The sequence below is a fragment of the Coturnix japonica genome, chromosome 19 (genome assembly GCF_054131305.1).
Source record: "Coturnix japonica strain WE chromosome 19, WE-NBRP24, whole genome shotgun sequence".
In the NCBI taxonomy this organism is placed as follows: domain Eukaryota; kingdom Metazoa; phylum Chordata; class Aves; order Galliformes; family Phasianidae; genus Coturnix; species Coturnix japonica.
Window position 1 is genome coordinate 2,017,437 of NC_140681.1, and position 26,831 is coordinate 2,044,267.

General features: G+C 41.0%; 1 protein-coding gene across 31 annotated transcripts in view; it reads right to left on the reverse strand.

Moving 5' to 3' along the window:
- The window catches only part of PHF20 (PHD finger protein 20), a 60,225-nt gene that overhangs the window by 23,644 nt on the left and 9,750 nt on the right, over positions 1-26,831 (reverse strand). For 9 of the 31 annotated variants that reach the window (XR_014935735.1, XM_015881311.2, XM_015881307.2 and 6 more), the window contains 9 exons: positions 25,740-25,854; positions 19,490-19,661; positions 19,189-19,273; positions 18,359-18,438; positions 15,357-15,744; positions 14,887-14,994; positions 14,152-14,328; positions 13,178-13,354; positions 5,074-5,352 (listed from right to left, as the gene is read on the reverse strand). Coding sequence is in view for 30 of the 31 variants with exons in the window: in XM_015881311.2 (XP_015736797.1) it covers positions 5,074-5,352; positions 13,178-13,354; positions 14,152-14,328; positions 14,887-14,994; positions 15,357-15,744; positions 18,359-18,438; positions 19,189-19,273; positions 19,490-19,661; positions 25,740-25,822 (1,549 nt within the window). In the remaining variant the exon portion in view is untranslated. Of the gene's footprint in view, positions 1-5,073; positions 5,353-13,177; positions 13,355-14,151; positions 14,329-14,886; positions 14,995-15,356; positions 15,745-18,358; positions 18,439-19,188; positions 19,274-19,489; positions 19,662-20,815; positions 20,872-24,185; positions 24,329-25,739; positions 25,855-26,686; positions 26,756-26,831 lie in introns of all 31 variants that reach the window. The other 22 variants (XM_085519479.1, XM_015881314.2, XM_085519477.1 and 19 more) reach the window with 13 other exon arrangements.

The window sequence follows — 26,831 nt, forward strand, 5'->3', positions numbered from 1 at the left end:
TGTCAAGAATGTATGACTCCATCATCATAAGCACCTCAAAAGTTCAACGGATAATAAAGGCATCCTTCTTCATGTCTAAAGATGTACATGTCAACAGGTTTCTCACTTGGAAGGCTCTAAGTAACTCAGCAGTAGCTGAGGATGGAGTCCAAGTCAGCATACTTAGGAAATGGGGAAGCAAGTGGTCTGGCCTGACCAGAAAAGCCAAAGCTTTAGGCACATTAAGCCATCTTATTCTGACCCTTTCAGAATGAAGTGGATCCCTTCAGACCAAAGGAACTCGAAATCCAGCAATGAGGCCATCAGGTAGTTTTCTATCTGGTCCTCCATAATGAAGGTGCATAAGAACTTCAGGAATAAATAGGATCTGTTCATAATAATTTCAGTCTCTTGCTGATCACTCTTCAGTCATTTGCTGTAGAGCTTTACATCAGCCACAAGAGAAGACAGAAAAGATACAAAAAGCTCAAGTTTCCTACACAGGACCACATAAAGGTGGCTTCCATCCAGTCTGGCAGCACTCTGCTGCCTTTCCCTGGGCATGTACTGAAATTCAGAGCTGCAACACCTTTGAAAATAGCTTTTTTTTTTTTTTTTTTTTTAAATTTTCCTCTACAAATAACTGTTAAAATCAGAAAGCATTCCTTGGTGAGATACAAAGTGACTTTACGTTTTCAAAAGGACCAACTTCCCCTGCAGGAACAAGTTTGCTGCACTTAAGTAGGTCTCTTGTAGGAGCTGCCACTAACAGTAATCACTTCTGGGGACTTTCACAATTAGTGGATTGAACACAACTATTTGAGGAGGAAAAAACCTTTTCCCGTGGTACACAGTAGCTGAAAACAACAAAAACAACCAGATTAAGGTATTTCCTAGGAGGTCTGGGAACACAAGTGTCCTAGCAAACATCCTGCAAGGCAGAACCTGTCAGCAGTGACAAGACACGTAAACAAGTCAGATGAGCAACCCTGATTATCTACCATTCTGCCTGCCTTTAATTCCAGAATTATTTATAGAATAGCATCTCATAGAACTTAAAAACAAAAATCCCACTAGAAAAATATCTACGAGGCATTTAGGCCTCCTAATTTGCTCCTCTCCCAGCAGACCAGCTCTATTCCATAAATCACTATTCAAACAACACCATGGCCATCCTGATCCCACCAGTTCTCCGAAGCGCTTCCCGCAGGCTCACATTGTACACAGCCTCCTGGAAGAACAAAGGCCTACTTTACATACAAGCTTTTTAGCTTTGTAAGAGTGAAAGTTTAAGAACACGCTGCACCTTTTACAAAGCAAAAAGGTCACTGCATTTCTTTAATATTCTTCAGCCACCAGAGTCACTCTTTTGGAAGAGTCCCAGTGTACTCTATCATACACCTGGTGCCATCTCCAAAGGACTCGTCAGTAGGGGGCATTTTCCACAGCCCCTGAAATACAAATTGCAGGTCCTCTGGTTTCTTTTTTTCCCCTTGTGACAAGGACAGCAGCAGGGCCATCACTGATAGCAACTTACCAGACTCAGGCTCCTTACATACTCTCACACCCCAAAAAACACAGCCCTGTGCTGCAAGGTGTGTTTTAATTCTCCAAACCAGTTTAACCTCACATAGAGCAAGACTCCTCTGCAGAGCTGAGCTGCGTCTTAGGAACATTAGGGTAAGGGTATTCACCAGCTGGAGAAGTCCCTGCCAGTACAACAGTCAGGCTGAGGGAAGTACGAAGCCTGTCAGCACTAAGTGCTTACTAAGAGAACTATGAGTACTGCAGCCAACTTTGAGATGCTTTCAGTGGTGTTTCCTTGCACACAAATTGACCCACTTGTTCACATCTGAGGTGATGCTCACCAGCTGTTCAGGTCTGCCACAATTTGACTTACAGGCTTCAGAAAAATTGTTCAGCACTCCCTGGCACAAGCGCAGGAATTCTGCCCTGCCAAGGCTCCAAATCCCTTTGAGTGGTCCAAGTCAAAACACAACAAACCTTCCCAAAAACCCCGAGTGGGTACTTCACATATAACAGGGTGCCTACACAGACCTGAAGAAAGCTGCCATCCTCAGAGGAAGTAATTTACATCAAATGTTTGCAAGGTGCAAGTCGTGGTAGGAAGGAATATATCTTATCAATGGTGAAATGTCAGTGGTTTCACAAAAGAAAAAGCTGTGACTACAAAGAGAGAAAAAAATATTTTAAAATAAAGTACATGGAGATGGAAAATGGTTCCACTCCTTTATTTTGCTGTAGCAATCACCACCACCAAGCAACTTTGCCCCCTAACATAGCAGATAATACACAATGCTCAACTTTGAGGTGACAGATCTGAAAAAAATGTCTCAACTTGAGCCATCAAAATTCTAAGACAACTTCCTTGTAAAACAAAATTTAAGCAGCCTGCAGCCCAGCCCAAAAGTCTTACATACTGTTACATGAGCTTAAAACATTTCATACAGATCTGGATCTTCCTCTTAAACTCAAGAGTTGCATCTGTTTCTATACTACACCTGCACAAGTGCAAAGCAACTTAAGAGGTGAAGACAGAAATACCTGCAGCTCCTATATGGCAGAGAGACCCAAACCCAACTGCCTCACTGTCTGCACAGGACAATGTTCTTTTAGGAAATACCAATGGTAGCAGTCCTCATGGATTTAAGCATTACAGCACTGGCACCTGAGAGGAGTTTTCATCATAACGATCTCATATTTCCCAATAAAATAAAGAGGTATTGCCTAGTAGTATCCAGGAGCCACCCAAGTCTGCATCATTCTGATCAGACAAGGAAAATCTAAAACACTAGCTACGCAGTTGCAGGTTCTTATACTTCCATTAAAAGGAGTTGGTCTCAGTGACCCCTGTGGGCCACAGGATATTCCATGATGATATGAAAGGCCACTTAGAAAATTTAGAGAGGTGTCTGTCAAATTTGACACAGTCACAGTAAGCTCCTCCTTAAGGCAGAAGATAGACAGGACAAGTATTTCCACATCAATCTTTCCAGACACATTCATCTTTTGAAGATAGTTCCCAATTATACAATTTACTACAGTTCAAATGCTGAAATTTCAAAATCTCCACTTAAGTATAAAGAAATTAAAACCTAATTTGTTCCTTCTTGCACCCCACATCTTCCTATTCGGGTAATTAGTCAGAGAAGTGATGCTTGCAAAAAGACAAGAGAACACAAAATGAAGCAGTACAAGTTCGTAAGCCCTATTAACTCTATTTTAGAATTTGTGGTACAGGAAGAATTGCAGGAATTAAGAAAAAGCTCAACAAAATACAAAAATTGCTAAATAATCAGGCATTGTAATACAAGTGAAGTATAATGGCATCCCTTTTCCAGATCAAGGAAAAGCTTCTGTGTCTCCAACAGCAGCTGGCTTTGATAGAAAGCATGAAATTCTACCCTTCCCACCTTGATTCACTGTTCACCAGCTGTCAGCACAGCCATGGAGCTACCTGCAGGGATATGCTATGAACCACACACAGGGGTTACAAATATCCACTCGCCATTAAAGGAAAGAAAGGAGTGGAAACTTCATGTAAAGAAGTAATGCTATAAATAATTGCTTGCCAGTGCTACCAAGATGAAGCCATCACATCAACAGGATATACTTTGAGGAAAGGAGTAACGAAAAGGTCTTGGGCCACAAGTCAGTTCATTCAAGACAATCAGAGGGGAACTACTTTTTAAACCAAACTAGTTGCATAGCATCTCAAAAGGCAGAACAAATCTGCCATGAAAACATCACCCACCAATCAAGAAGCCTATTCTGATCAGTGTATGGTGTTACCTGCTGCTCCTCACTGAGTGCTCACGTCCAGCTCTGTTCCTGCTGGCAGTGAAGTTGCATTCAAGCTGCATTACAAGTAATAAAAAGAAGCTGGCACATTCTAACACAGCTAAAGAAAAGCCGCCTCTAACTAATTAAATCTTATGCCTTCGCATTATTTGAAATTACAGAAGCATCTGAGGTAAAGCAGTTTACATGTAGTAGCAGTAAATTTAACTGAGTATTTTGTTATGAATAAGCAGAAGTGTCTCAAATGAAAAAACGTTTACTGAACACATTAGGAAATGCAGACATGAAACTATGTGAAGTAAGATATACTCTGCTACACTGTGCCAGTGACTCAGTAAACAACTTGTAGGATCCTGAAACCTTTAATTATACAGAACTTCAATGAAAGATCAACATTTATAAGGAAAGTGTAACATTTACAAGGACCACAGAATTCAGCAAAGAAAAAGTTGGATTTTATAAAACAGGCTCAGCCAGAAGAGATGGGTAATCCAGGACACCAGGTAAAACCTGCACACAAGAACAGTCTGGACACATTATCAGTACCAACACCAGTACACAGGTACACGACTGCCACTCTGATGTACTCAATACACCAGGAACAAAGAGCTTCAAAGAATGAGACAGGAGGAGAAATTAACATAATTCTTAAGACTGCAAAGCAGTTATAACTGAAGGTGACTTTCTTCCCTAGCCATTGAGACCTTCCCTTTCCACTACCTGCCAGATGCACGAGTCTCTTTCAAGAACAGCTGTACCAACTGCACTTGTTAAACACTATGATTTCTTTCACAGAAAACTGCCAGCAGGCTTCTACACTAGCACATTACTAAACTCTTGAGATAGGATTGTGAAATGTAAAGAGCAAGGTGAGAAATGAGAGAAGTTGAGTTATCCAGACTGCTACCTTAGTAAAAGGACAAAAGAAGTCCTCTAGCAATACCAGTTAGGCATTTGACACAGACAAAAGGAAAAAGGAGCAGAAACTCAAGGGATAGTAGTTCAGATTTAATATTTGAGTAAACTGTTGCAAAGAAATAAGACAAGCTGCACAGTCACCTCATTACAGAATTTCATCTGTGTTTTTAGATGGGGCAATTTCTTCAGTATTATCTCCTCTAAAACTGAATGCTTATAGGTATCATGATGCTTCTCCACAAAGAAATGTGCAAGCTGCAGCCACAGAAGACTCCTTCTGCCCAGAAGAAAATTGATTTCCACCCTGTCCTGCTTGCTGCTGTTAAAGAAAGAAAAAATCAGCAAGATACTTACACAATGAACCAGCTGCGCTCCGTCCTCTTTTTGACCTTTCTTGATTAGCTTTCTCAGAAGCCAAAGAAGCTCTGGTTTGAATGTGCCTTTTTACCGGGTTCTGCTGTGATTCTGCAGACTTGTCCACTCCGTGGAAATATTTCATGTGATAATGCAATAACTTGGCTTTGCGGAATGACTTTGAACAGTCCACGAACTTGCATTTAAACTTGTGGTCTTGATCAACGGTTGCAGCTTTTTTTGATGCAAGAAAATCTGATCTCCTAAAAGGTTTTGTTACTGTAAGAACAAAACAAATAAATTCCCCCATGCATTTGCTATATTTAACAAATGGCCTCCTATATTACAAAAAAAAAGTTAAGAAAGGAGCATGCAGTCAAACAAGTTAGCTGTGAAATGCTAACAATAACATCTGTAGGCTGTCTGCTGTTAAAGCTATGAGAAAATTTGCCCTTACTGTGTTCCTAAACTCATCTGTCTCAGTGCTAGTGCTTTAACAAGCCAGTTACTCGACGCCCTCACTCAACTGCTAATAGTGCTGTACATAGCACTACTATAGACAAGACAGAATTACAAAGAGACTGCTTATTTCAGTCAGAATGCTGAGGATTATGTTCTATCAAGCACATTATTATCTGTTCACATCTTTGGCCAAGGTATTTTCCAATGCAAACACTCGTGTTTCTTTGCTCATAGCTCTTCTGCTGCCTCCTTGCTGGATGCCTTATCTGACCTCGCAGGCTTGATTACTTCCAAACACAACAGTTCTGTTGTACTCAGCATGTCAGAAGGACACTACTCCAGTAAAACTGAAATCCGCTACAGTTTTCAAGTAGCAATGAAAGAATAGTTCTAGGATTTCAGAAACTTATCTCATGTTTTTGCTAAGAAAAACACAGAAGAGATATTGTCACCAGGATCTGCATCTTATGGACACAGGAGAGGCAGAAATTTGGAAACATGAACAGAAACAACTGAGTAATTTCATCTCTAAAACACACACTGCATCAAACCAAAACCACAGCTAGAGGACGATGCAGCAGTGTGACAGGAGCTGTCATTTTTACAGAACAGTTTCCAAATGTAATTTTTCCATTTGTTTTGCCAGCACTAAAACATTTCCATACTGACATGTACTACCAAACTAAAAGGGTTAAGGAGGAAGAAGTTTTTATTAGAAGCGATGCAACCAGAAGACACACAGTGCGTTAATTAAAACTAACACATTACATTAGAAGTGGCTGAAACAGAGCACAAGAGGACCCAAAACACTGACAAGAGCAGTAAAGGCTTTCTACAAGCACACATATGCAGCAGTGGATTGAAGGGGAGGATTAGAGATAGCACGGGCACAGTTCTGATACAAGGATACACCACGGCTTGTTTAGGAATTCTCAGCAGGCAGCCACAAAAAAGGTGAATTCTACTGCACTACAGACATAAAGGTTATGTAAGAGCATCCTAGAAACAGCATCTGAAGTGTACTCAGTTTAAGTACTATCTTACGACAAAGAAACAAAACTTGAAGTCATTCACAGAGACCAGCTAATGGTTCTATGGAATCTGATACACAGGGAAGGAGTAAGAGACCAGTGTATGTGTTAGATTGGTTGAAAGAAAGAAGAAAACAGTGAAAACGAAAACACTGCTTTCAGTTGTTTCCCAAGGAGAACAGCAAGGAGTAAGGGAACAATTTTGGCACCACTGCTTTGAGAACATCCTGACAGAGAAACTGCTTCAAGCAATGAGGGTAGTGAAGTAAGAACAAACGTGGATAACAGAAGGACAGTTTTCCAGCACCAAAATGTGAAAACAGCGCACACCATCAGAATCTGCATTCTTAAAGCATCAAGCATTTATTTCAGGGCCAGTTCGTGCAATGGCTGCTGCATTTAGTGAAAGGAAATCCAGAAAGGTTCTCTTGACTGCAAGCCAGCACGCTCAGGACAATGAAAGATAATTTGCTTCAACTGACATGAAGATGAGGAAACTTAACTACAGCAGAGAGGGGCAGTGAGGCCTGAGGATTTACTGAGCAAGGATTATGAAGAGGACAAGGGAAGCTGTTACACCATCACAGAGCTGTCACGATAAAGCCCTGTCAGGAGCTCTTTTACCCAAGCTTGGAGCACTTTCCTTCCATTGAGATAGACAAACTCTTGAGCAAACACAAGAAACAGCCTCTAAATGATCAGCTACAAGTCAGAAGAAGAGCACAGGATCACAGCAGCTGAAGTTTAGCAACAAGAAGGTAGAAAACACATGGGGAAGGAAAGAAGAAGAAAAGTTCATTGCAACGTGCAAAAGGAATTCACTTAGAAGAACAAAAAGCACAGACAATCACAAAAATTCAAAATAAAGCTCGAATTACTACCACTGCCAACGCATTTGGGGCATGATCCTTCTCTACAAATATAGACAATAGAATTCCTGCTGCCAGGAAACAGTCTGAAGCTGATGCACAATTCTGCCACCCAGGAAGCCTTGGGAGAGCCTGAGCTTCCAGCTGAAGCTCTCACTACACCAACACGTGAAGGGGAGAAAGTTCCACTCTTACACACATTTGTAGTTTCTGCTGGTGGAACTAGCACCAAAACTAATTTCTACAGAAAGAATCGTAGTTTTGCTTTACTGGCATCAGATTTTCAGGCACTTGTCCTTCCAGAGCAAGGAACTGAATGTATTGTTTTCTCTGAGTATGAAGAAATCCTACAGACCTCCCACCCACTATTTCTCTCAAGCTTATAACCAAATCTAAAAATCCTTGCAGGCACCCAACTGCTACACAAACTCAAGGTCAAACAGCAGTGTCTCTTAACTTTCACTGCAGAGACAAAAACATTCATTCGGCACTCACTTTAGCAGCCCACTTCACCTCTCATTGTGCTGCACTATCCAAAGGACATGAACTTCCACAGTTTGGACCAAATTTAACAGCAAGTTTCCTGTAAAATGTCAGTATATAGAAACTTCTGAATCCCCACTCATGCCTGCTCCCTCCACTCCCCCAAATTCCTTGTTTTAATTGACCCCACCTGGGACAGCAATGCCTGGCAGCAGCACAGCACCTTAAGATCTGCCAGTCCTGGGGAACCTTCTGCAAGGCACTGCTGACCCGCTCCAGAATGCCACCAGTGAATATGGAGCACTCACCTCCAGTCTCAAAGTTGGCCTTGCTGCAGAAAAGCCATCAGATCTTTGCAAACAACCGCATTTAAAACTGATGAGACTGAGTCTCTACCACCTGTTCTCTCCCAAACGCTCAAACTAAGATTAAACTATTTTCTCACCTACTGTTCAACAAAACAGATCACATCTCTCTAAAACAAAGCATCCATTGCTTCTGTCTACTATTTTCAAGATTCTTCAGTCTAATACCATTTCCCTTCTTGAACTGCAGACATAAGATTCACCTACTCTGTAGGTAAGTAACGGCACTAATGAACCACAGACTCTGTACAGTAATGTCAAAAACTCACCTCTGACATTTTGACCTATTTATAGAAAGGTGAAGCTGGGCACAGTCAGCCTCAGAATCACATGAAGCACTCTGGAGCTTCCTCTGGGTACACCTAGCCTCACAGCAGCCTACATCTTCATCACAACCTCACACCTCACCCAGCTGCTATCACTGACACACCATGCTCTGGGTTCCTGCACCAGCAGACTAACTTCCTTCTGAAATCTCCAGTTCTTTACCTTCAGCTCACCATCTCAGTGTTCAAACTACATTTTTTCTTGTTTTCCTAAAAAATCAGTCTTCCAAGACCTCAACTGTGAAACAAAAACCCGTTTCACCCAACTGCTGTTCTCAGCTTTAAACAGGAAAAAGCATTCGGGCACCTCCAGAAAACCACTCAGTTACAGAAAGTACAGAAAACATATGCAAAACATTTATGCAAAGCATAAATACTTGCACAGCTCACCACACACACATATCTCAGTTTTTAGCCCCAAATTTTTTATTTTTTTTTTTTTTGTCATTTCATGTAATCCTTCACTTCACACATTCTCCCTGCGCTGGCACTGAACTTATTATAATAAAAATGGATGGATGCCTACAATGCACCAGAAGCCTGCAGGTGCCTGGTGTACACTGTGCCAACCTGAATACAGACTATAGAGCAGCTAGGTAGCCTTAAAGGCTTTACTTGTAGTTGGACAGGTTTAACAAACGTTGCTTCCAGATCAGTGTATACCTGTAAGTTTAGGTCAGCAATGTGAGATGGACATACACAGCATACTTAGTCTTGACACTGTGACTCTTAGACAACCCTGGAGTAGTAGAGCCTACCTAGGAAAGCTGCAGGACACATAGCTGCTCTCTCATATTGGACACAAGTATTTTCAGCTTCTCTGTAACTGAAACCCAAAGCCAAAAGTGACAAAATTAGAAAAACACACAGAAAGTACAAGGCAAATCAAATCCTTGATGCATGTCTATGCAAATAAAAAGGCAACTTAATTTCTGGGAAACACAAACATGACAACTGTTCTGCAAAAAGCCAAGGCAGCTCATCTCAAAAGTCAAATCAGTGTGCAAGAGTAAATCCACACCAACAGCTGCAGAGTGCCTCTAAGCCTGGCTTTTGTTATTGTTGTTTTGTTGTTTTTTTTACATGAAACAGTGAATTACCTGGCTGTAAGAACTTGCCAACATGCTCCAGGCCCCTTATCTGAAGCATGACTTGATTTAGCTAAATCCTAAGTCACCAGTTCTAGTCCTTAAACAGCAGGGGAGCAAAAAACCAGCCAAATAAGATTTTTATCCCCTACCACATATAATTAAATTAATAAGGATTTTGAGGAAAAGCCGAAAGAAGAAACTTCAGTTCTGGCAAACGATGCTGTGCTGCCCTGCAAGAACGCGTTACCTTTTACAACATAAGCAGATAAACACTACAACTTGCATCTGCAGACTGGAATTACTATACCTTGAATCCTCAACAGTGAAGGGGCAAACACTCCTAAACAGTGCTTTTACCCTTAAAAACTGCTGAGACCTACCTTGCTCTTCCCATGCATCATGCATGTTAAAGCAGGGTCTGTCACTCACTCACATGAAATCAACACTAACTCCACACATTAAGGTCATCCATTTCATTTTGTAGTATTTTCTTAGAGGAAGAGAATTGGCTCCCATCAAACTCCAATCAAGAGCTGAAGGCTACAAACAGAACAGTTACAAGGCTGCACTATTTGAAGTTATCCTTCACCTAAATTCCCACAGTTTATTTTGTGGGAACCACACACATAATAGATATTCAGTTCAGTGTTTTTCCCCCACACACACATCAGCTGCTCTGACAACATACTTCCTTTCCCAGCCCCAGAACTGTTTGAACACAGCTGCCAGTCTGAGAACGTAACAGCTTGACACAGTATCTGGGGAGATGTCTCTCTTGCTCCTCAATCATCACCAGCACAGTAGGCTAATCCAGCCATCAGCCCCCAACACTAGTTATTTTCATGACTGCACGCTCTTCCGCAGCTCTCCAGATCACACAGAGAGCCACTGGGAGTTTTCAGACAGATTTTTGCATCTAACGGCACATCCTTGACATGCTGCTGCTCACACGAGTAGAAAGCCAAAGCACTTCCATTCCATCAGGCAGGTCATCTGCAGTGCACTGTATCCACACTAGGCCAAAAGTGAGCCCCAACCAACCCAATGGAAGCACAACTCAGCTTTGTAACAACAGTTCTATCCATAACAGGATCCAGGGATTTCAAAATTACTGTTTCTACAAACCACTTTAATGGCATTTCAAGCATTAGTTAAAAATAGAAACCTAGGTTATTTTTCTTTTACAGCAGCTTATGGTAATAGTCTTTACACTCTTAGCAAGTTTCCCAATAAAAACACTCGATTTCCATATTTCTGTGTCTTCCCATGCACATGCCTGGTGCTTCTAACATTAAGTGAGAGGATTTTAATTAACCAGAACAGAACTTCCATTCAGAAAGGTGGATTTTCAGGCACCACCACCAGTCCTGAACCATGGGCCAACATTCAGTCTAAGCACGTTCTCTTAAACAGACTAGAATCCAGCTCACTCAAGTGCAAAATCAAATGCACAAGCAATACTGGGGGCTTTGGGTACTCTCATATGATCCAGAAGTTATCATACCACAGCCTTGCTTCTCGCATCCAATGAAGTCAGCTCACTGTCCACACCACCTGAATCACAGTGGCATGAATTATACCTGGAACTCTCACCAAACTGCAAGTGCTCAGGAACAGAGAGAATTAAAAATAAAAAAGGAAAGTTGTCATAATGGCAAAAAGTACCCAATGAAATCAGATTCTTGAACTCTCAGCAGTCCAGCTGCACACCAGCATTACCCTGGAGTCCAACTCCATTTACCTGCAGCCAAAGTTAAGGTTCTCTAAAGCTAAAACTGTAAGATTGAAGTATTGCTATAGAGTTTCAAATGTACAAATCAATTAATTTCTCCACTTTCTACTCAACAAAACACTGCATCTAACCCTGATGAATACTATGCAAGTTCAGGTGGACAAATATCCTGGTGATTGTAAATTGCATCCACGAATTCAAGCTGAACATAAATACATATGCAAACCAAGGGGAAAAAAGAAACAAAACCCAACTGCTACCACTTAAATCCCTGAATCTGTCAACTCATTCATTTAAGACCACTCACTAACGGGAAGAGACTCCACACTTAGCAACACCACTTTGTTTTTTTAACACAACAAAGCCTACTTTATCAATTTATTCTTTCACAGTTACCAGATGTCACCAAATACATGCAGCTCAACAGGTACGAGCTCTCACTAAGTCAGCCCTGAACTCAGACTCAAGACAACCTTCCAAAAGAAAGAAACCATCTCTGCAGATGAGCACACAGCTATGACAACAGCCCAGCCTTAATACTTGCTGGATTTTCTAGTTGCTGAAGTTAAAATGTCGTAAAACTCTACTAAAAGATGCATGAGCATCAGTCAGACAACAGAAGCCCTTGGCAAGAGGCATCATTCTTTAAATCTGCATCTGACCACTAACCTGCCAAGCTGAACAGTCCCAACACAGAGCAACTGGTACCAAGACTCCAGACATACCACATGTACAATACAGACGTATGCATCACCACACTGGTTAGGAGGACAAAGATCAAAAGAGGTTTAAGTCTTAAATAGCAAAGGGTTACTGACACATCAAACCTGAGCAATGGAGAAGAGGTTACTTCCTCCCCTCACTACAGACCCACATACAATTGTTAGCTGGGGCATTTCATCTGCACAGTTATACCAAGGTGGGTGAATGAGAACATGTGCAAGCAGGAGAAAAAAAGCTGGGAGAACAAAACCAGGATGAAAGCCAACATGCAGAGGTTACTCTACCATCACTAAGGAACCCTAAATGCCTATAAGTGGTCTGTTCCATCTAACTTAAAGCTTTCCTGATAGAGCAGACAACAAGGGAATTTATAGTTCAAGTTTCGCTACTTAGCTGCAGATAAAAGCACTGAGGCTACAAGACATAAATCACATTTGGGCTTAGCGTACTGTCTCCATAGGAACTTTTAATTTGAATAAGGCAGATAAGTACACTACTCAATCTATGAGGAAACAACAGAAATTAAGCTTCACTGACACGGTTTGAACACTTCACTGCTTATTTCATATGTCTGCACAAAAAAATTTCCAGGGCTTAAGTTTAACAGATGACAAAACATCAGGGTAGAGAAATGCACAGTTGAGATTCCCAGTCATCACTGTTTTGACATACCTGCAGCACAGCAACAGAAACTCATCTTTTAACACGTTACTCTGACCTAACTCTGAACAACAAAAATACCCTGAAAGTAAGTATTCCTGTCAACATCACCATTCAAATGTTAAAATACGACACCCAGACATTTAAGAAGTATGATTTCCACACTGTGAAGATTCCTGTCAGCCTCCAAAGCTTTCACAAGATCAAAATTGAATGCATAAGGAGTAAAAATTTTCATTTTCACCTGCAGTTGCATTACAAGAAAGCATGATTTGTTAGTCACACTGAAAGGCATGAAGCAGCCAGCACCAGCTGTCTCAAGAAAAGTATTAATATTAAGAAGCATAAATCAAAAGCTGAACCTGTAGCAGCAGCAGCGGGTTCTTCAGTTCTGACATTAACAGAGGAAGAGTCGGTGTCTTCAGTGTTTTCCTCTTGTAAGCTGGCATCCGTACTGAGTACCGTGCTATGTGATGTGTTCCCAGGAGATGCTTGCTCACCAAAACTTTGGTCAGATTCAGCAGGAACTTCTAACTGGACTAGAAGGGAGGAAAAGTTCTGACTGAGTAAAATGCACACAAAAGAATATTCCAGAATACCAACATGTGTGGTCGTCAGGATGAAGACCAACATCTATCCATGTTCAGACTTCTTGCCGTTGCAATAACACAAAATTAACATTGCACAATACAGATCCGTTTATTTACCCTCTAAATTTAAGAGGTTAAGAAAAGAAACAACATACAGGCTCCAAGTTTATTATAGGTAAGTAGGATAGATCTACTCACACCATTATCAGAGTTTCCCAAATGGGAAAGGCATTGAAGCACACAGTACTAAAACTGAGTGCCATTTCCCAGCAGTTCAAGAAAAAATAAAACCACAACATCCTCTTCAGTGTTTATAGTGCTCAACAGAAGGACCAAAGCTTAGCTTTAGTATACAAATTACTTCTTGAAACAAAAGAAAGCTAAAGATAACTTCATTTTCCCAAGGGTAACCCACATCTCTTCAGAAACTTTTCCCTCCAATTTTTTTGTCAATCTGTGGAGCTCTCCTTAATGCAGCTGAGATAAGCCATGCATCCTCCCACTGAAAAAGCACCATACACACCAAGTAAATAATAGGGTTACCGTCAAAAGGGATTGAAAGCAAAATGATTTAAGGTTGCAGAGACCAAAACAAGTTTTCCTTGAGTTTACTCCGCATAGCAGCTGAAATGGGGTTTTAACTGCAGATATACAGCCTGCAAGTCATGAAAGTGAAAGTGAAGCGTTTGCAACAACTAAGACTTGCAGAGCACCACAAAATCTGAGCACAACAGGAAGCTGCTTACCCTTCTCAGACTCATTCGGGTTAGACACTGTGTCCTTCAATGTCTGAACTTCCGCTGAAGTTGCGACATGATCTGTATGTAAAATCTCATGGCTAACACCTGACGAGAGTCTTGAAGATCGCCTCCTGATTGGGTCTTTTTCATGGTTATCTGAGGAATTCTTCAATTTTTCCTGAGCTAGAACAGAGAAATCTGCTGCTACTGTGAAGGCACAGGATTGCTGAACAGCTCACGAGCCAAATTCAAAGCCTTCCCTCCCAGTGACATTCGGAAGTAGTTTTAAGAACTCATTTTAATGGCAAAAGCTAAATATCCCTGGTGGTTACATCTCTCTGTAAAAGCTACAGTTATAGCAAAAATTAGAAAAAACAAGAGGAACAGTTTATTTTACAAGCCTCAATAATCTCCTTTGATAACAGATTTTAAATAATGGTATTTATTTTCATGTAACAATTTTTGTTTTGAGGCTTTTGTAACCCTCTAGGGTACCAGAGGCAATATTATCACTGCCTCTTCTTGAGGGCTTGTGGCTTCCCTATCCAAATAGAGGTTACAAGATTGAGGACGTAATTTCACTACATAGATGCTACGTATGAATAGTAAATTTAAGAAGGACTTCAGCATGTTTATTTATTTCATGTATCACAGTTAAACTTCACTACCACGTATTTTTCTTTCTTCACTTTAACTCATATGTACAAATCCTGTGAGATTTAAATGCCGAAAAACACTCACACAAGTTTCTGTCTATCCTGGAACGCTTTGAAGGAACTTCACCTCCTTTTGGTATTTTCCGACGTCTTAACTCCAAGGCTATGGGCTGCAGTGTCTGAGAACCAGGCTCTACGTATTTAATAGAGAACAGAAGTTGGTTAGATATAAAGCTGGAAAGCTTCAGAATGTAAATTCACAAGTCTTGCAGCTTAAAATGCCAGGCCTTCATGAACAGCTTCACCTGTACATATCAGCACTTAATCCACCTGCAGACGTACATTAGAGGCCTAAATCCAATCTTACACCACAGCATGAAAACCCCACATGTGATTAACAAGCATGCTTACAGTTGTTATAAACCAAGCCTGAAGTTCTGAAAAAACTGAGAAATTTCTACATACTTAAGACTGTGGACAGCAAAACATTGTTTCTGTTTATTAAAGCTGAAAGGTTTCTGACCGTGGTATATACATTTAAATTCAACTACGTACCTGTTGGAGGTGTAATTGGTGGTCTTCCACGTTTTCGTTTAGTTTCCTTTACGTTTTCCTGTGGACTCTTTACATTGTCATTCTCAGGCTTCTTCTCAATTTGTGTATCTATTGAATATTCCATATCATTCTCTGATATATTCTCTTTATCTTCTTTTCCATTCTTAGATATATTCTTCTCTGAGACCTTGCCTTTTTCTGAAACGACTATCAGTTTCCCTTCTTTATCAGGTTGCTTAACCCTTTTTTCAGTCTTTAATGTCTTTTCATCCTTGTCTTTCTTTGCATTACCTGTTGCTTTCCTCTGTTCTTTAAATTTCTCCCGTTTTTCAGGAGATGACGGAATTTCATTACCTCTTTCTTTAGGCTTAGCATTACCCACAAGATTCTAGAATAGAGAGTGACATATAACAATTAACTTGCTGCAACCTAGAAGTCATTCCTTACCTTTGCATTTAGCAACACGCTACAGTAACCCCTCAGATTAAAACTTTAAGGCACTTTAATCTGTTCAAAGGCCCATGCAGCACAGGCATGCTGATTTAACAGGACCACAAAACAGATTCATTCTTGTGACAACCCGATGGCACAAGAGTCTTGATGTGCCTTGGTTCCCATGTGCAGGTTGGGCCCAGAACCAAGTCCATAGCTCCACATCAGCTCGAGCAGTGCTGCTTAGAGCTTGCCCATCGCACTGCAGGAGGAGTAAGAGCACAGGAAAGGGCAAACACCTCAATCAGCTGGCTGCAGGACTCTGTCCTTTTCCTTCCACAGAAGTGTCTGAAGACAAACAAGCATTTAGGTTGTTACTATCAACGCTGATCACAAGTGCCGTGCAGTCATCTACAGAACTGCAGTCACCAACCTCTGCTTGTGTTTAAAATATGAAGCCAATATGCTGCAAGCACTTTAAACATCACAATCTTTAGTAGTCCCTGGGTAGTAGATACAATGTTCAAACAGCATCATTTTTACATCATGGTTATACAGTAACAGAAAGCCAGGAAGAACATCCCTGTATCTACAGTTCATCACTCCTGAACACCCTTTCCATTTTGGGGTTACAGTTCATTCCAACAGCTCATGGTGGAGAGATGGCAGCTTTGTTTTCCCCTCCTTCCAACACTCCTGCTACAGGCTATACCAGAGCTCCTCTGCTCTGAGCAACAGAAGCTTTCTGAATCTAGATTAATAATTTAGATCTGACCGCATGTCGACTCTGCCTTCAGTTTAACTGCCTTTCCTCCATGTTGCCTGGTAACTTGCAGCATCAATGAGCAATCAGACTCCTTCCCAGCCACAGCCCTGCCAGGCACAACAAGCCTTTCATCCCCTCACAAAGAAAAGGCACTGGTGCCTCAGCAAAACTTTTACTGGATATCATAGAAAAAAAGAAAAAAACCAGAAGTATATTCCTTGAATAACACAGCTGTGGGAGAACCTCATACATCAGTTAAAAAAAAAAAAGCAAAACAAAAATACCACCCAAACCTATTACACCTCACATTCAACAAAGCAACCCTCATCTCCAGGTTTCATTAGCTGTGCTACTCAGAGCTGTCAGATAAAACACCATACTGCAACAGGCACAAACTGTATGAATCCAATTGGTCTTAAGAAGGTGAATCATAAACCCAACAAGCTTGGATCGCCTCTCAATTTTGCCAACATTTTAAAAGCCTGGATAAACACTATCACTCCGTGCATTTGCATTAAGCACATGAATAAGCATTTTACTATGACAGTTCAATAGTGCATGTTATCCCCTCTGTAGAGGGATACTATTATTAAAGAAGGTGTTTGTTTGCTTTTTTAACCACTGTCTTCATGGTGATTCTACCCTAGAATACGAGCTCTTTCCTTCCACTGTGAGCTTGCTGCTGCATGTGAATCCACCTTGTGATCTTACACAAGCAAGTTCCTGAGCTCCCCAAGGCCTGAGTCTTTAAGTAGCCTTTACCTTTTTACACAATCAAAAGTGATTTTTATGCTGCAGAATAACTCTTCTCCCATGCTAAGAGAAAGCTTCCTACTCAATGGTTAAATAGGTTTTGGAAGGAATGTATTTTATGCACCTAAAGCCATATGGAAACCTAATGAGCTCTCTATAGGAAAGAAAAGAGACAATATTTTGAATATCTTATGAAAAACACAGTATTTTTTAAGACATTTTTAATGTCTTTTTTCAAACTAAAAACAAACAAACCAACCTAAAAGCAAAAACCATGACTGAAAACACAGGTTAGAGCAACACCAGAGAAATACGTGGCAAGATCACAGACAAAACTATTCCTTTAATGACAAAGTAGGTACATAAGTTTTAATCAAGCCATACAAGAATAGTTTATCATCCTTTCCTACAGTGTCCACATGAAAACTGAAAACAGTTCTGCTTTTATCTCACCACGAACAGGAGAAGATGCTGACATCTCACTAATGCTTTCCAAAATAAGCTGAATTCAAACATGTAGAACAGAGAATGCAAAGGGTGGTAGAAGAGACGAATCATGGAAGAACAGAATGCGGGTGTTAATAACGTTTATGTTCTAAAAGCAATGAAGCCAGAGACTACTAGACAGCTTCCCTAAAGGTCAATCTAGTAGTTACTCTGGGGAAGAAATAAACCTCTGCTCACTTCATAACTCTCAATCCTTGTTTAAGTTTATACATGTCACGAGAACCACTGACACAACCAGTTTTTCAATACCCTACCACTAGCTTTAGTATGTAAATTCCGAATCTTCCAATGTTATTTATATTAAAAAAAAAAAAAGTTCCAAGTTTATGACTTGTTTAGTTCAAGAAGCATATTCATAAGATGAGCCTGAAGACTTCATAAAACAGGCCACGAGGATTTGCACCACCTTTTCATTCTGATGGCCTCCATCTCAAATGTGCTGCAGGTTAGCATTAGAGAAGTTCTACTCAATTCATTTTTCTTATGATTCAGCAAGCCTAACCATCAATTTCAGAATACATTAGCAGCATGAGCACATACTTACCTGATCTTTGGAGAAAGCTTTGACATGAATGTTTTTGACAGTCTGAACTACACCATCATAAAATTTCACAGTGTACGTACCTAAAGTACGAAAACAAAGTATAAAAGTTTAAAGATTGAAAGGGATCTCACAGAGTACCAGAGCTCCAATGACGAAGCTGCATACTTAGCACTAGGTGAGAGCTGCTTTACCACTTTTATTAGAAAGTTTAGAAGTCATTTCATGGGACAAAGGAAAAACAGGAAAAATAATGAAATTACCAAGAAAAAAAAAAACTACAGTAAGAACAAAAAGCATCAACATGTCTAAACCTAAGAGTCTGTCCTTAGATACACTTTGTCAGAAAACTTCAGAACACTGAGTAGAATAGTCCTTAGGATTATTATTAAGGGTCAGATTTTCTCCTTGATCTTACAACATATACTCAATGTAAAGAAAGCACAGAACAAGAACAAATCCTTACTTATCAATGCTCAAAAAGATGCATGGTTGTGCTCTCAAGATTCTCCATTTTCAAAGAGTTCTTACAGCTTTAACACTAGGCTTACTGCAAATACACACATCCTTTGATAGTAAATTTAAGAAACAACTTCCCTGAGTACATACTTAAAAGCAATTACTGACTGGATATCCTAGAAGATTCTTATCTCTCAAAAGGGATGAAAGGCTAAGTTAAAAGAATTGATAGCAATTAAGATAAGCAATTCATTAAAATTTTTCACATTTGCTTTCAGTCTGCTGTACTCTCTCCAACTATGCAAAAAGGCTTGTACACAATTACAAATACATTACTAACAGATTCAGCAACAAAAGAAGTAGTGACTCCTTACCATCCTTGTTAACAGAAGTGACTTTGGCTGGATAGAAGCGACAGTCCGACCAGCATGCCAACACCTGATCATTTATATTAAAACCCTACAAGACAACATTTAATAGCATTGTCATTTGAGAAATACTGAAATATACCACTTCCTTAAAACATCAGAACGTGTAGTTTCCCAGTATTTAAAAATAACTCATAGAACTTATACAGCAGGCAGTGAAGCAACAGTGAAGCATTTTAACAGTTATAAAAGCCAACTGTACATTAAACAGTTTTATGTGCTCAAATGTCCCTTGTTTTCTACTTACTGCACACTCTTCTTCCTCATGTAATCCTTCTTTTCTTAACTGTATTTTCTCTAAAGGACGTAAATAAGGACTGTCCCAACAAAACCATTCGTCATATCTGTGGTTCCACCGTTTGAAATGGATAAGTACTTTTCCTTCCTCATAATCAATTTCCTCAATGTGAGCTGGATACCTGGGGAAGAGATAGATTAGAATACTTCAGTTAAGAAGAGGTTTACTCTAACTGCGCTACAAAGCATTATATGCAGACAGCTTTCTGCATGATCAAAAGCAAAATAGCTGAAGACCGCTTGATCCGGTGTGATGGAGGATCCATGTCACCTTATCTAAAAAGCATTCGTTTCTACAGCCTTAATACTATTTGACACATCACTTATAGAAGCAATTAAGATGCTACAGATGACTTGGAGCTCAGTACAGAATGAATCCCAACACTGAACAAAGACGGTTGCAAAGAGCAAACAACTGAAGAGTTTCAGCCTGGGGTAGAAAAAACAGCTGGAGATCAATAAAGCAAAAGCCTTCCCCAGCCCTACAAATTTTACATGCACACAGAATCAACAGCTTCAGCTCCTTCTTACTAAGAGCAACAACCGGAGTTCAACAGTCACTTCCCTCAGAGATGCCCATCAACATGTCTCATAGATCATCCATTCAGTTTAACAGCAGAATTCCAGCAGAGATGCTAAACCCAAATTTAGATTTAGATTCTTAAAATTAAAATCCATCTTCAGAGTGCTTGGTACATTAAAAGTACAGGAATCAGAGAAAGGTCAGACTCATTTGTTTCTAACCAGGAAGACCTTAATTCTTTAATTGCATTGGTAATTTGTAACTTAAGCACGTATTTCACAATCACAGCATATTTCACTAGTTCAGTTGAATACAACATCCCAGGTAGTGACATTTCCCCCTCTGCCATAATAGCACCAGGAGAAAACACTCACTTGTCAATGTTTACAATCACCTGGAACTAAAGCAAGACCCTGGTGAACTGAAGAACAAATGCCTGAAGGAACAGCTCACATCCACAAGTGTTCTTTACTTGACAAATCACACTTCAGAAGGCAGAACAAGGGGTAGGTGCAGAAAAAGAAATATTAAGCCCGATGCTAGAAATTTATAAAAAGAAAGAATTCATACTGAAAAGAAATGCAAAGAATTATTTTATACAATCTTACATAGATTTAAAGAAAGATAATAACTGAATTCTTCAGAATATATGGGTCACATCCATTCACAACTTGTTAAAAAAGAGCAACAAATACCCCATGCCAAAGCCTTACACTGCAACCAAAGACCTGCCTATTACTCAATGCCACATACCTCAAGCTATGCCATTAGTTCATCCCAGTATATTATCAGAACACATGTAGCACAGGCTGTGGAGGAGAGAGAAAGACAGATGGGATATACTTATGGTAAGGACATCTTATTCCTGATGAATTATTTGTGTATGTATAATGGTCACCATTTGTTGTATCTAGGTAAGCCCCAAACTGCTCTGCACAGAATCACAAGAACCTTTCCACACATAATGTGGCTCTTTCAGAGGTGGTTTACTCTTCAGTATCTCAGGAACTGCACAGTACTCAGAACAAGCAATGACAGCAATCAGCACACAGCTCCCTGCACAGAACAGCAGAAACGGGGCAGGAATTCCCAGCTCCTGTCAAGGAGAAGCCAGCAGAAGGAAGTTCCTGCCATCAGGACTGCAGCAGTGCTGGGGCTCATCCAGATTCTCAGAGATAAAGGGGGACACTGATAAAGATGATTGAGAACTGGCTCAGCACGAAGCTAGTAATGTGTTTCACAAAGATGCCCATCCCTGGGAAATACGCTCAATCCAGAGATTTTCTCCTGCTGAGGAGTCATGCCCGAGTGGCAAGAGCCAATAAGGCACTCAGCCAAGATTGCCCCCTTCTTCATACAGGGAAAGAAGGAACAGGAGACTACACCACAAGAATTGTCACCTCAAAATTATGCATCAGTATCATCCACACCAAGCTCACCTCACCTTCTGAAGGCTCCCTGATGGTGGGAGATGCTCTGATCCATCAACAAGAGCAGTAAAAACCATACCTGAGAGCAAGACCCCATTTCAGCCTGGTCCAAGAGGTAAGTGAACCAGAGCCCTCAGGCAGCTCCTGGCTAATGCACTGGAGTATGAACAAGCCTTCCCTTACTGAATCAATCACCACTGGTAAACAGATGCTCAGTCCTTGACTGGAACAGTAAATCTGTTAGAAGCTATATTACATCTAGCCAGAAACTGCAGTGCCTCCCCAGCGTGACCTTCCTCCTGGATACAAAGCAGCACAGTGCTGCCACACACCTGGCAACTTGAAAGTGAAGACAAAAGGTTTCCAGGCTCTCAGCACCTCTGAGCACAAGCTGACAGTGCTGTCACCTTTCCTCCAATATTTAACCCCTGAGCAAGCACTCCACATCAGGATGCACAAGTCCTCGCAGAGCTACAAAGAACGTGAGTAACACAGGACACCCATGCAAGAACAAGTGTCATGGAATAGAGGTAATCTAAGGAATTCATACTTGTTTATCAAGAAAACACACTGGAAAGTTTTAAGTAAAAAGCAAGAGAACTGAATTTAGCCTAAAAGACATGAAAAGACCACAACCTGCCATGAGTCCAGGTATGACCCATCCTCCACCACACTGTGGAGGAAGAATTAAGCTGGCTCCATGGGCTTTCAGAACAGATAAGTGACTTGGAGTAAGAGATCCTCAACTAAGGGTGATCTGATTGTTTATCTAACATGCTGAAGAGCCAGATGAAATCAGATAACTTCTTGTGATTTATCAGGAGACTAAAACAAACAGCCTTCCACCTGAACCCAAAAGGAATGTAAAGTCTGTATCTTCCAAGGCCTTCTGCCTAGCAAGTTAGATAAATAATATGGAGAAACTTCTGAGAGACACGAACAGCAGCCATTAATTTCCCTAAGAACCCAAGCAGCAATTGAAGACTTCAGCAGCACAACTCTCAACAGCCCAGATTAACAGCAACTGGCAACCTCAGACTACAGCTGTCAGAGCACAGCAAACAATGTGAAGGGAGGTTTCTTGTAGAGATGAGCACAGCCCCCCCCCCCCCCCCCTTTGCTGTGAAGAAGTGAGTATGTAGAAATTCCACAAGACAGTGATGACTGAAGGAGCTCCCCTCTCTCAGGCCTGGACTAGTATCTCCCTTTTCTTTTCCTATATACAACACCCCTTTTCTCCTGGAGCTAGTTCTGCAAGGAATGGAAGCCTCCAGGAGGAGCAGTACTATGAAGGGCAATAACTATGAATTTCTATGTTTTCAGCACAGGAACGAAGCCCTGACAGCATGAGCAGCTACACTCATGACTCTGACAATCTGCCATAACAAAGCAGTACAACACTCATTACAACATTAACCTTGATATCAGTACTCAAGAATCTTCACTAGAATCAAGTTTCTTCCTATCAACTTTACTTGTACTACAGAGTGATGAACTTGAAAGAAGCATCATTAAAGTACAGAAACAAGAGATGTCACCATCTGCCTACTGGAGGTAAGCAGCACTGATCCTCTTTTCATTAAGAAGCAGTATCTGCAGGTAGCCAGCAGTGAAGACTTCAAATAATTAAGAAATAAAACAACACTGAGAGTGCAAAGTTGCACTTCACAATTGCAAAACAATCAAACACACCAAGACCATCAAGAATTCAATGCAGCAGAGAACTATGTGCAAGAGTCACCACAGTTGGCCTTTCTGGGTCCTCCTGACTCAGGGCTGCACCACCAGGGCAGTCCCTTCTCCCACCCTCATGGCTCCAGCACTGTGCGTACCAAGAGGTATGACTGACTCAGCTCCTCCCTTCCATGTCCCCAGGTCAGGACACATCAGATGCCTTCCATGGCATGTTTCATGTGTCAGACAAGTCCTAATAAACCAAATAAAAACACCGGAAACAAGCACCTCAAGTACCCACTGTGCTCCCCAGAGTTCAAATCTAGGAGCCTGTGCAGACAACTCCAGGAACTGAAGTGCATGCTCAACACATTATGAGTGAACATACAGCAAAGCAACCTCTGGTAAGGGATTTCATTTTCTCTAAAAGATGCAATATTCACTTCACACTTCGGCAAGGAGCAGCTGTTGCACTGACTCCCCTGCTGCCATGTACAAATGCTTTCTATGCAGCAGGGCTGGAAGGTTGGAGTCATTTAAACATGCAGACACTGAACAAGCAGAACCTGCAGTGTAGGGCACAAGCCACTGCCATGAGGGCAGGTAAATGGGGCTACAAGATGGAACTACTTTCCAACACTCTACTGAAAGCAATAGTGGCCCACCAACTGATTGGTGTGTTTGGTACTAAGCACAGAAGTCAAGGCCAGCCCTCCATCCTAAGAGGTGACTTCTAAGTTCTAGGCCAGAAAAAAACCAAAATCTGCACACGAGTAAAGCCAGGACCTCAGAAGGTTTATAATGAGGAGAATGAGCACGAGGAAACGGAAAAGTTTTACATTCACATAAAAGGGGAGCACTGGAGCCAAACCACAGAGCAGCTCTGTTGACTCACTGGCAGGTGAAAGTACTGAAGAACAGCCTGCTTTCCTCTACAAATCCACACCTTCTACGAATGGGATAGACAAGGTCTCTTGTCAGTCACTACTAACATTGCCAATTAAGCACATAGATCTTACAGGTTTTGGTAGACAACACCTGGATATCCAGAGATCATCACTCAGGGAAAGATGGACTTTCTGACCCAGGTTTTAGGAGTTCAGCAAGCAGATGAAAATATTCAGAACCGAAGAACCAGTAACTACATTATGAGATCAAAGAGCTGCAGAACACAAAGCACAAAACAGGTCATTAAAAAAAAAAAAAATCAAGAGAGCTTGAATTTTGGATATGTTACAAGTCTAAAACAAAATTTAAGCTAAGGAATGTATGGAAAGTAGTAAGTGTTGAATTCCACCCCAGTCCACCAAGTTTCCCAATGTAAGAGCTATGTACTAGTAGTCTGAGGCACAAACATGCCAGATGGGAGGCCATGAGCCCATCTATACTAACTGTACCTCTACTAAGCCTACACAGCACATAGGCTTAGAAGTCTTTTTTTTTGTAGATTTTAGCGTTGTTTCTTGTATAAACAGAACATTATATATTATATCATGCAGATCTGGATTGATGTCCTACTTACACATCTCTGTCATGCAGGAAAGGCAACAAAATCCAAGAACAGCATAGCATTTGTGCTTCATGTCCTTTCTGTGAAGAGCTACACTTTCTAACAGTTCCAATCTCCTTGTATGTGGAGAGCTAAGAGATGTTCTACACGACTGATACATTCTGGAAGAAGCTATGAAAGTCTCAATGGCAGCACACAATCCTTCTGGGGTGCCCAGAGGCTTTACACAATCACTTCTGCATGGTTATCCTGCCTGCACACTCCAGCACCCGATATTCAGTTATGCCAAACCCAGAGCTTCTTAAATAAAAATTAACTAACTACTGATTTCTGTAGAGAGAAGACATCTTAAGGCAATAACAAAGAACACTTAGTATTTATGTAGCCTTTGACTCAAGCAATTTTCAGTTATGAGCATTATTTTCTAAAGCAGGGTATGAAGGCTTGAAGCTGGCTCCAATTTGGCCAGTTGACTTTCAGGCCTTTTTTTCTCCCCTTCCTGTGGTAGCTGACAACAACAACAACAAAAAAAACCAAAACAACAAAACCCCATTCTCCTTCTAAGCTCAAACCTGCAAGACAAGCTCCACAGCAAATTTCTTAGTCAGGGTGTTTCCCACTCTGGACCCTGGCAGCTGACAGCCCCCATGTGAGGGCAGGCTGGAACAATTTCAGACTTTGAAGTCTACAAATGATAAACAGTGATGGGTAAGGAAGCACTGAGGGACAATCCTGGGTATCCCGTACTCCAAAGGACTCATCTCTTCACAGTGCCTACGCTATCAGCTGCACCCAGCGCAGACTTCTCAATGTGAGCACAAAGCCCTGCTAGGTGTGCACAGCCCTGCTTCCCAGACACACACAGCACGAGCACACTTCTAGAAACACCAGCAACACATCAGCAAGCATTGCCCATTGCAAGCACTGGTATATAAACGACTAGAAATTAACTACTTTCCTACAAACCAACGACAAGGACTCTAAATACGGTACAAATATAAAATGTTTAAGATATTAAAAACTTAGAGTTAATATAATATGAATGGTTTTGAAAAAAAAATACCAGTTTTTTAATCTGTCACGGGCTTCCAACTGGGCTCCCACCTCAAAGTTGATCCCTCTTCTATTCGGAGGATGTTTTGTCATTTTGTAATATCAACACTGCTGATTTTATTCCCCTGAAAAATGCAATTAAATATCAATCACTAATCAAGACACATACAAAATAAGCTTATGCACCACAAACCCCAAAGCCTAGATGTTAAGGGACCTTAGTTCACAGAAAGGAGCGAAGGCAGTTACCTCTAAAGCAAGGCTTCCCAGCTGAGAGCATATACAGAATCATTCAAAAGAGGAAAAAAAAGCATTCACAAGGGAGCTATCGGACCATGGAAGACTGAAGCTCAACCTTTCTGCACCGGTCCAAGTTCCAGGTCAATTAAGAACCCTGAGCCCCATGACTGAGAGAGAAGATTCTTGACATTATTTTCCCCCCTCCCCTTCCTGGTTTTGATAAAAACAAGGCATCTAGTAAACAGGAAGCAGCAAAAACACACACAGTAACAACCTTTCAAAATCTACCTGTTAGTGGAGCACTGAAGAACACTTGGTACCTCATCACTACTAGCGCAGTTCAAAGAAATACTCACTAAATTAAATACTAAAAAAAATCCTGCTATTTCTTTGTTAAAGAACACGCCCATCCACACCTCCAACATCCACACCTCCATCACAGACTCACATCGACAGAATTACCACTTTCTATCATTAGCAATCAAACTTCCCGTCTCCAAATGCAGATCACACACAGCTTACTTGATTCTTGTAATGTAGCAGAACTCGGGGCTGCAAGTCTATTCCTGACTTAGTATTAAGCTTACTATTCCTTTTCTAAATAGGGACACACGGAGATCGGGCATTTCAGTGTGTCACAAGGAGAACATGAATGAAGCGCTCTGCAAAGGAGCCCTTCAGTAGTGGGGACGCCAAGCAAGGTGCATTTCAGCTCACCTACAGCAGGCAGTGGGAGGGCAGGCCAACCTCCAGGCTGCAGCAGCACTACCTCGTACAATAGGGCTTCTGTACATAAACAAAACCAAGCAGCTTTGTCAAGGAAGGCTGCACTACAGCTTACGTTAAATTCAGAAAATAATGA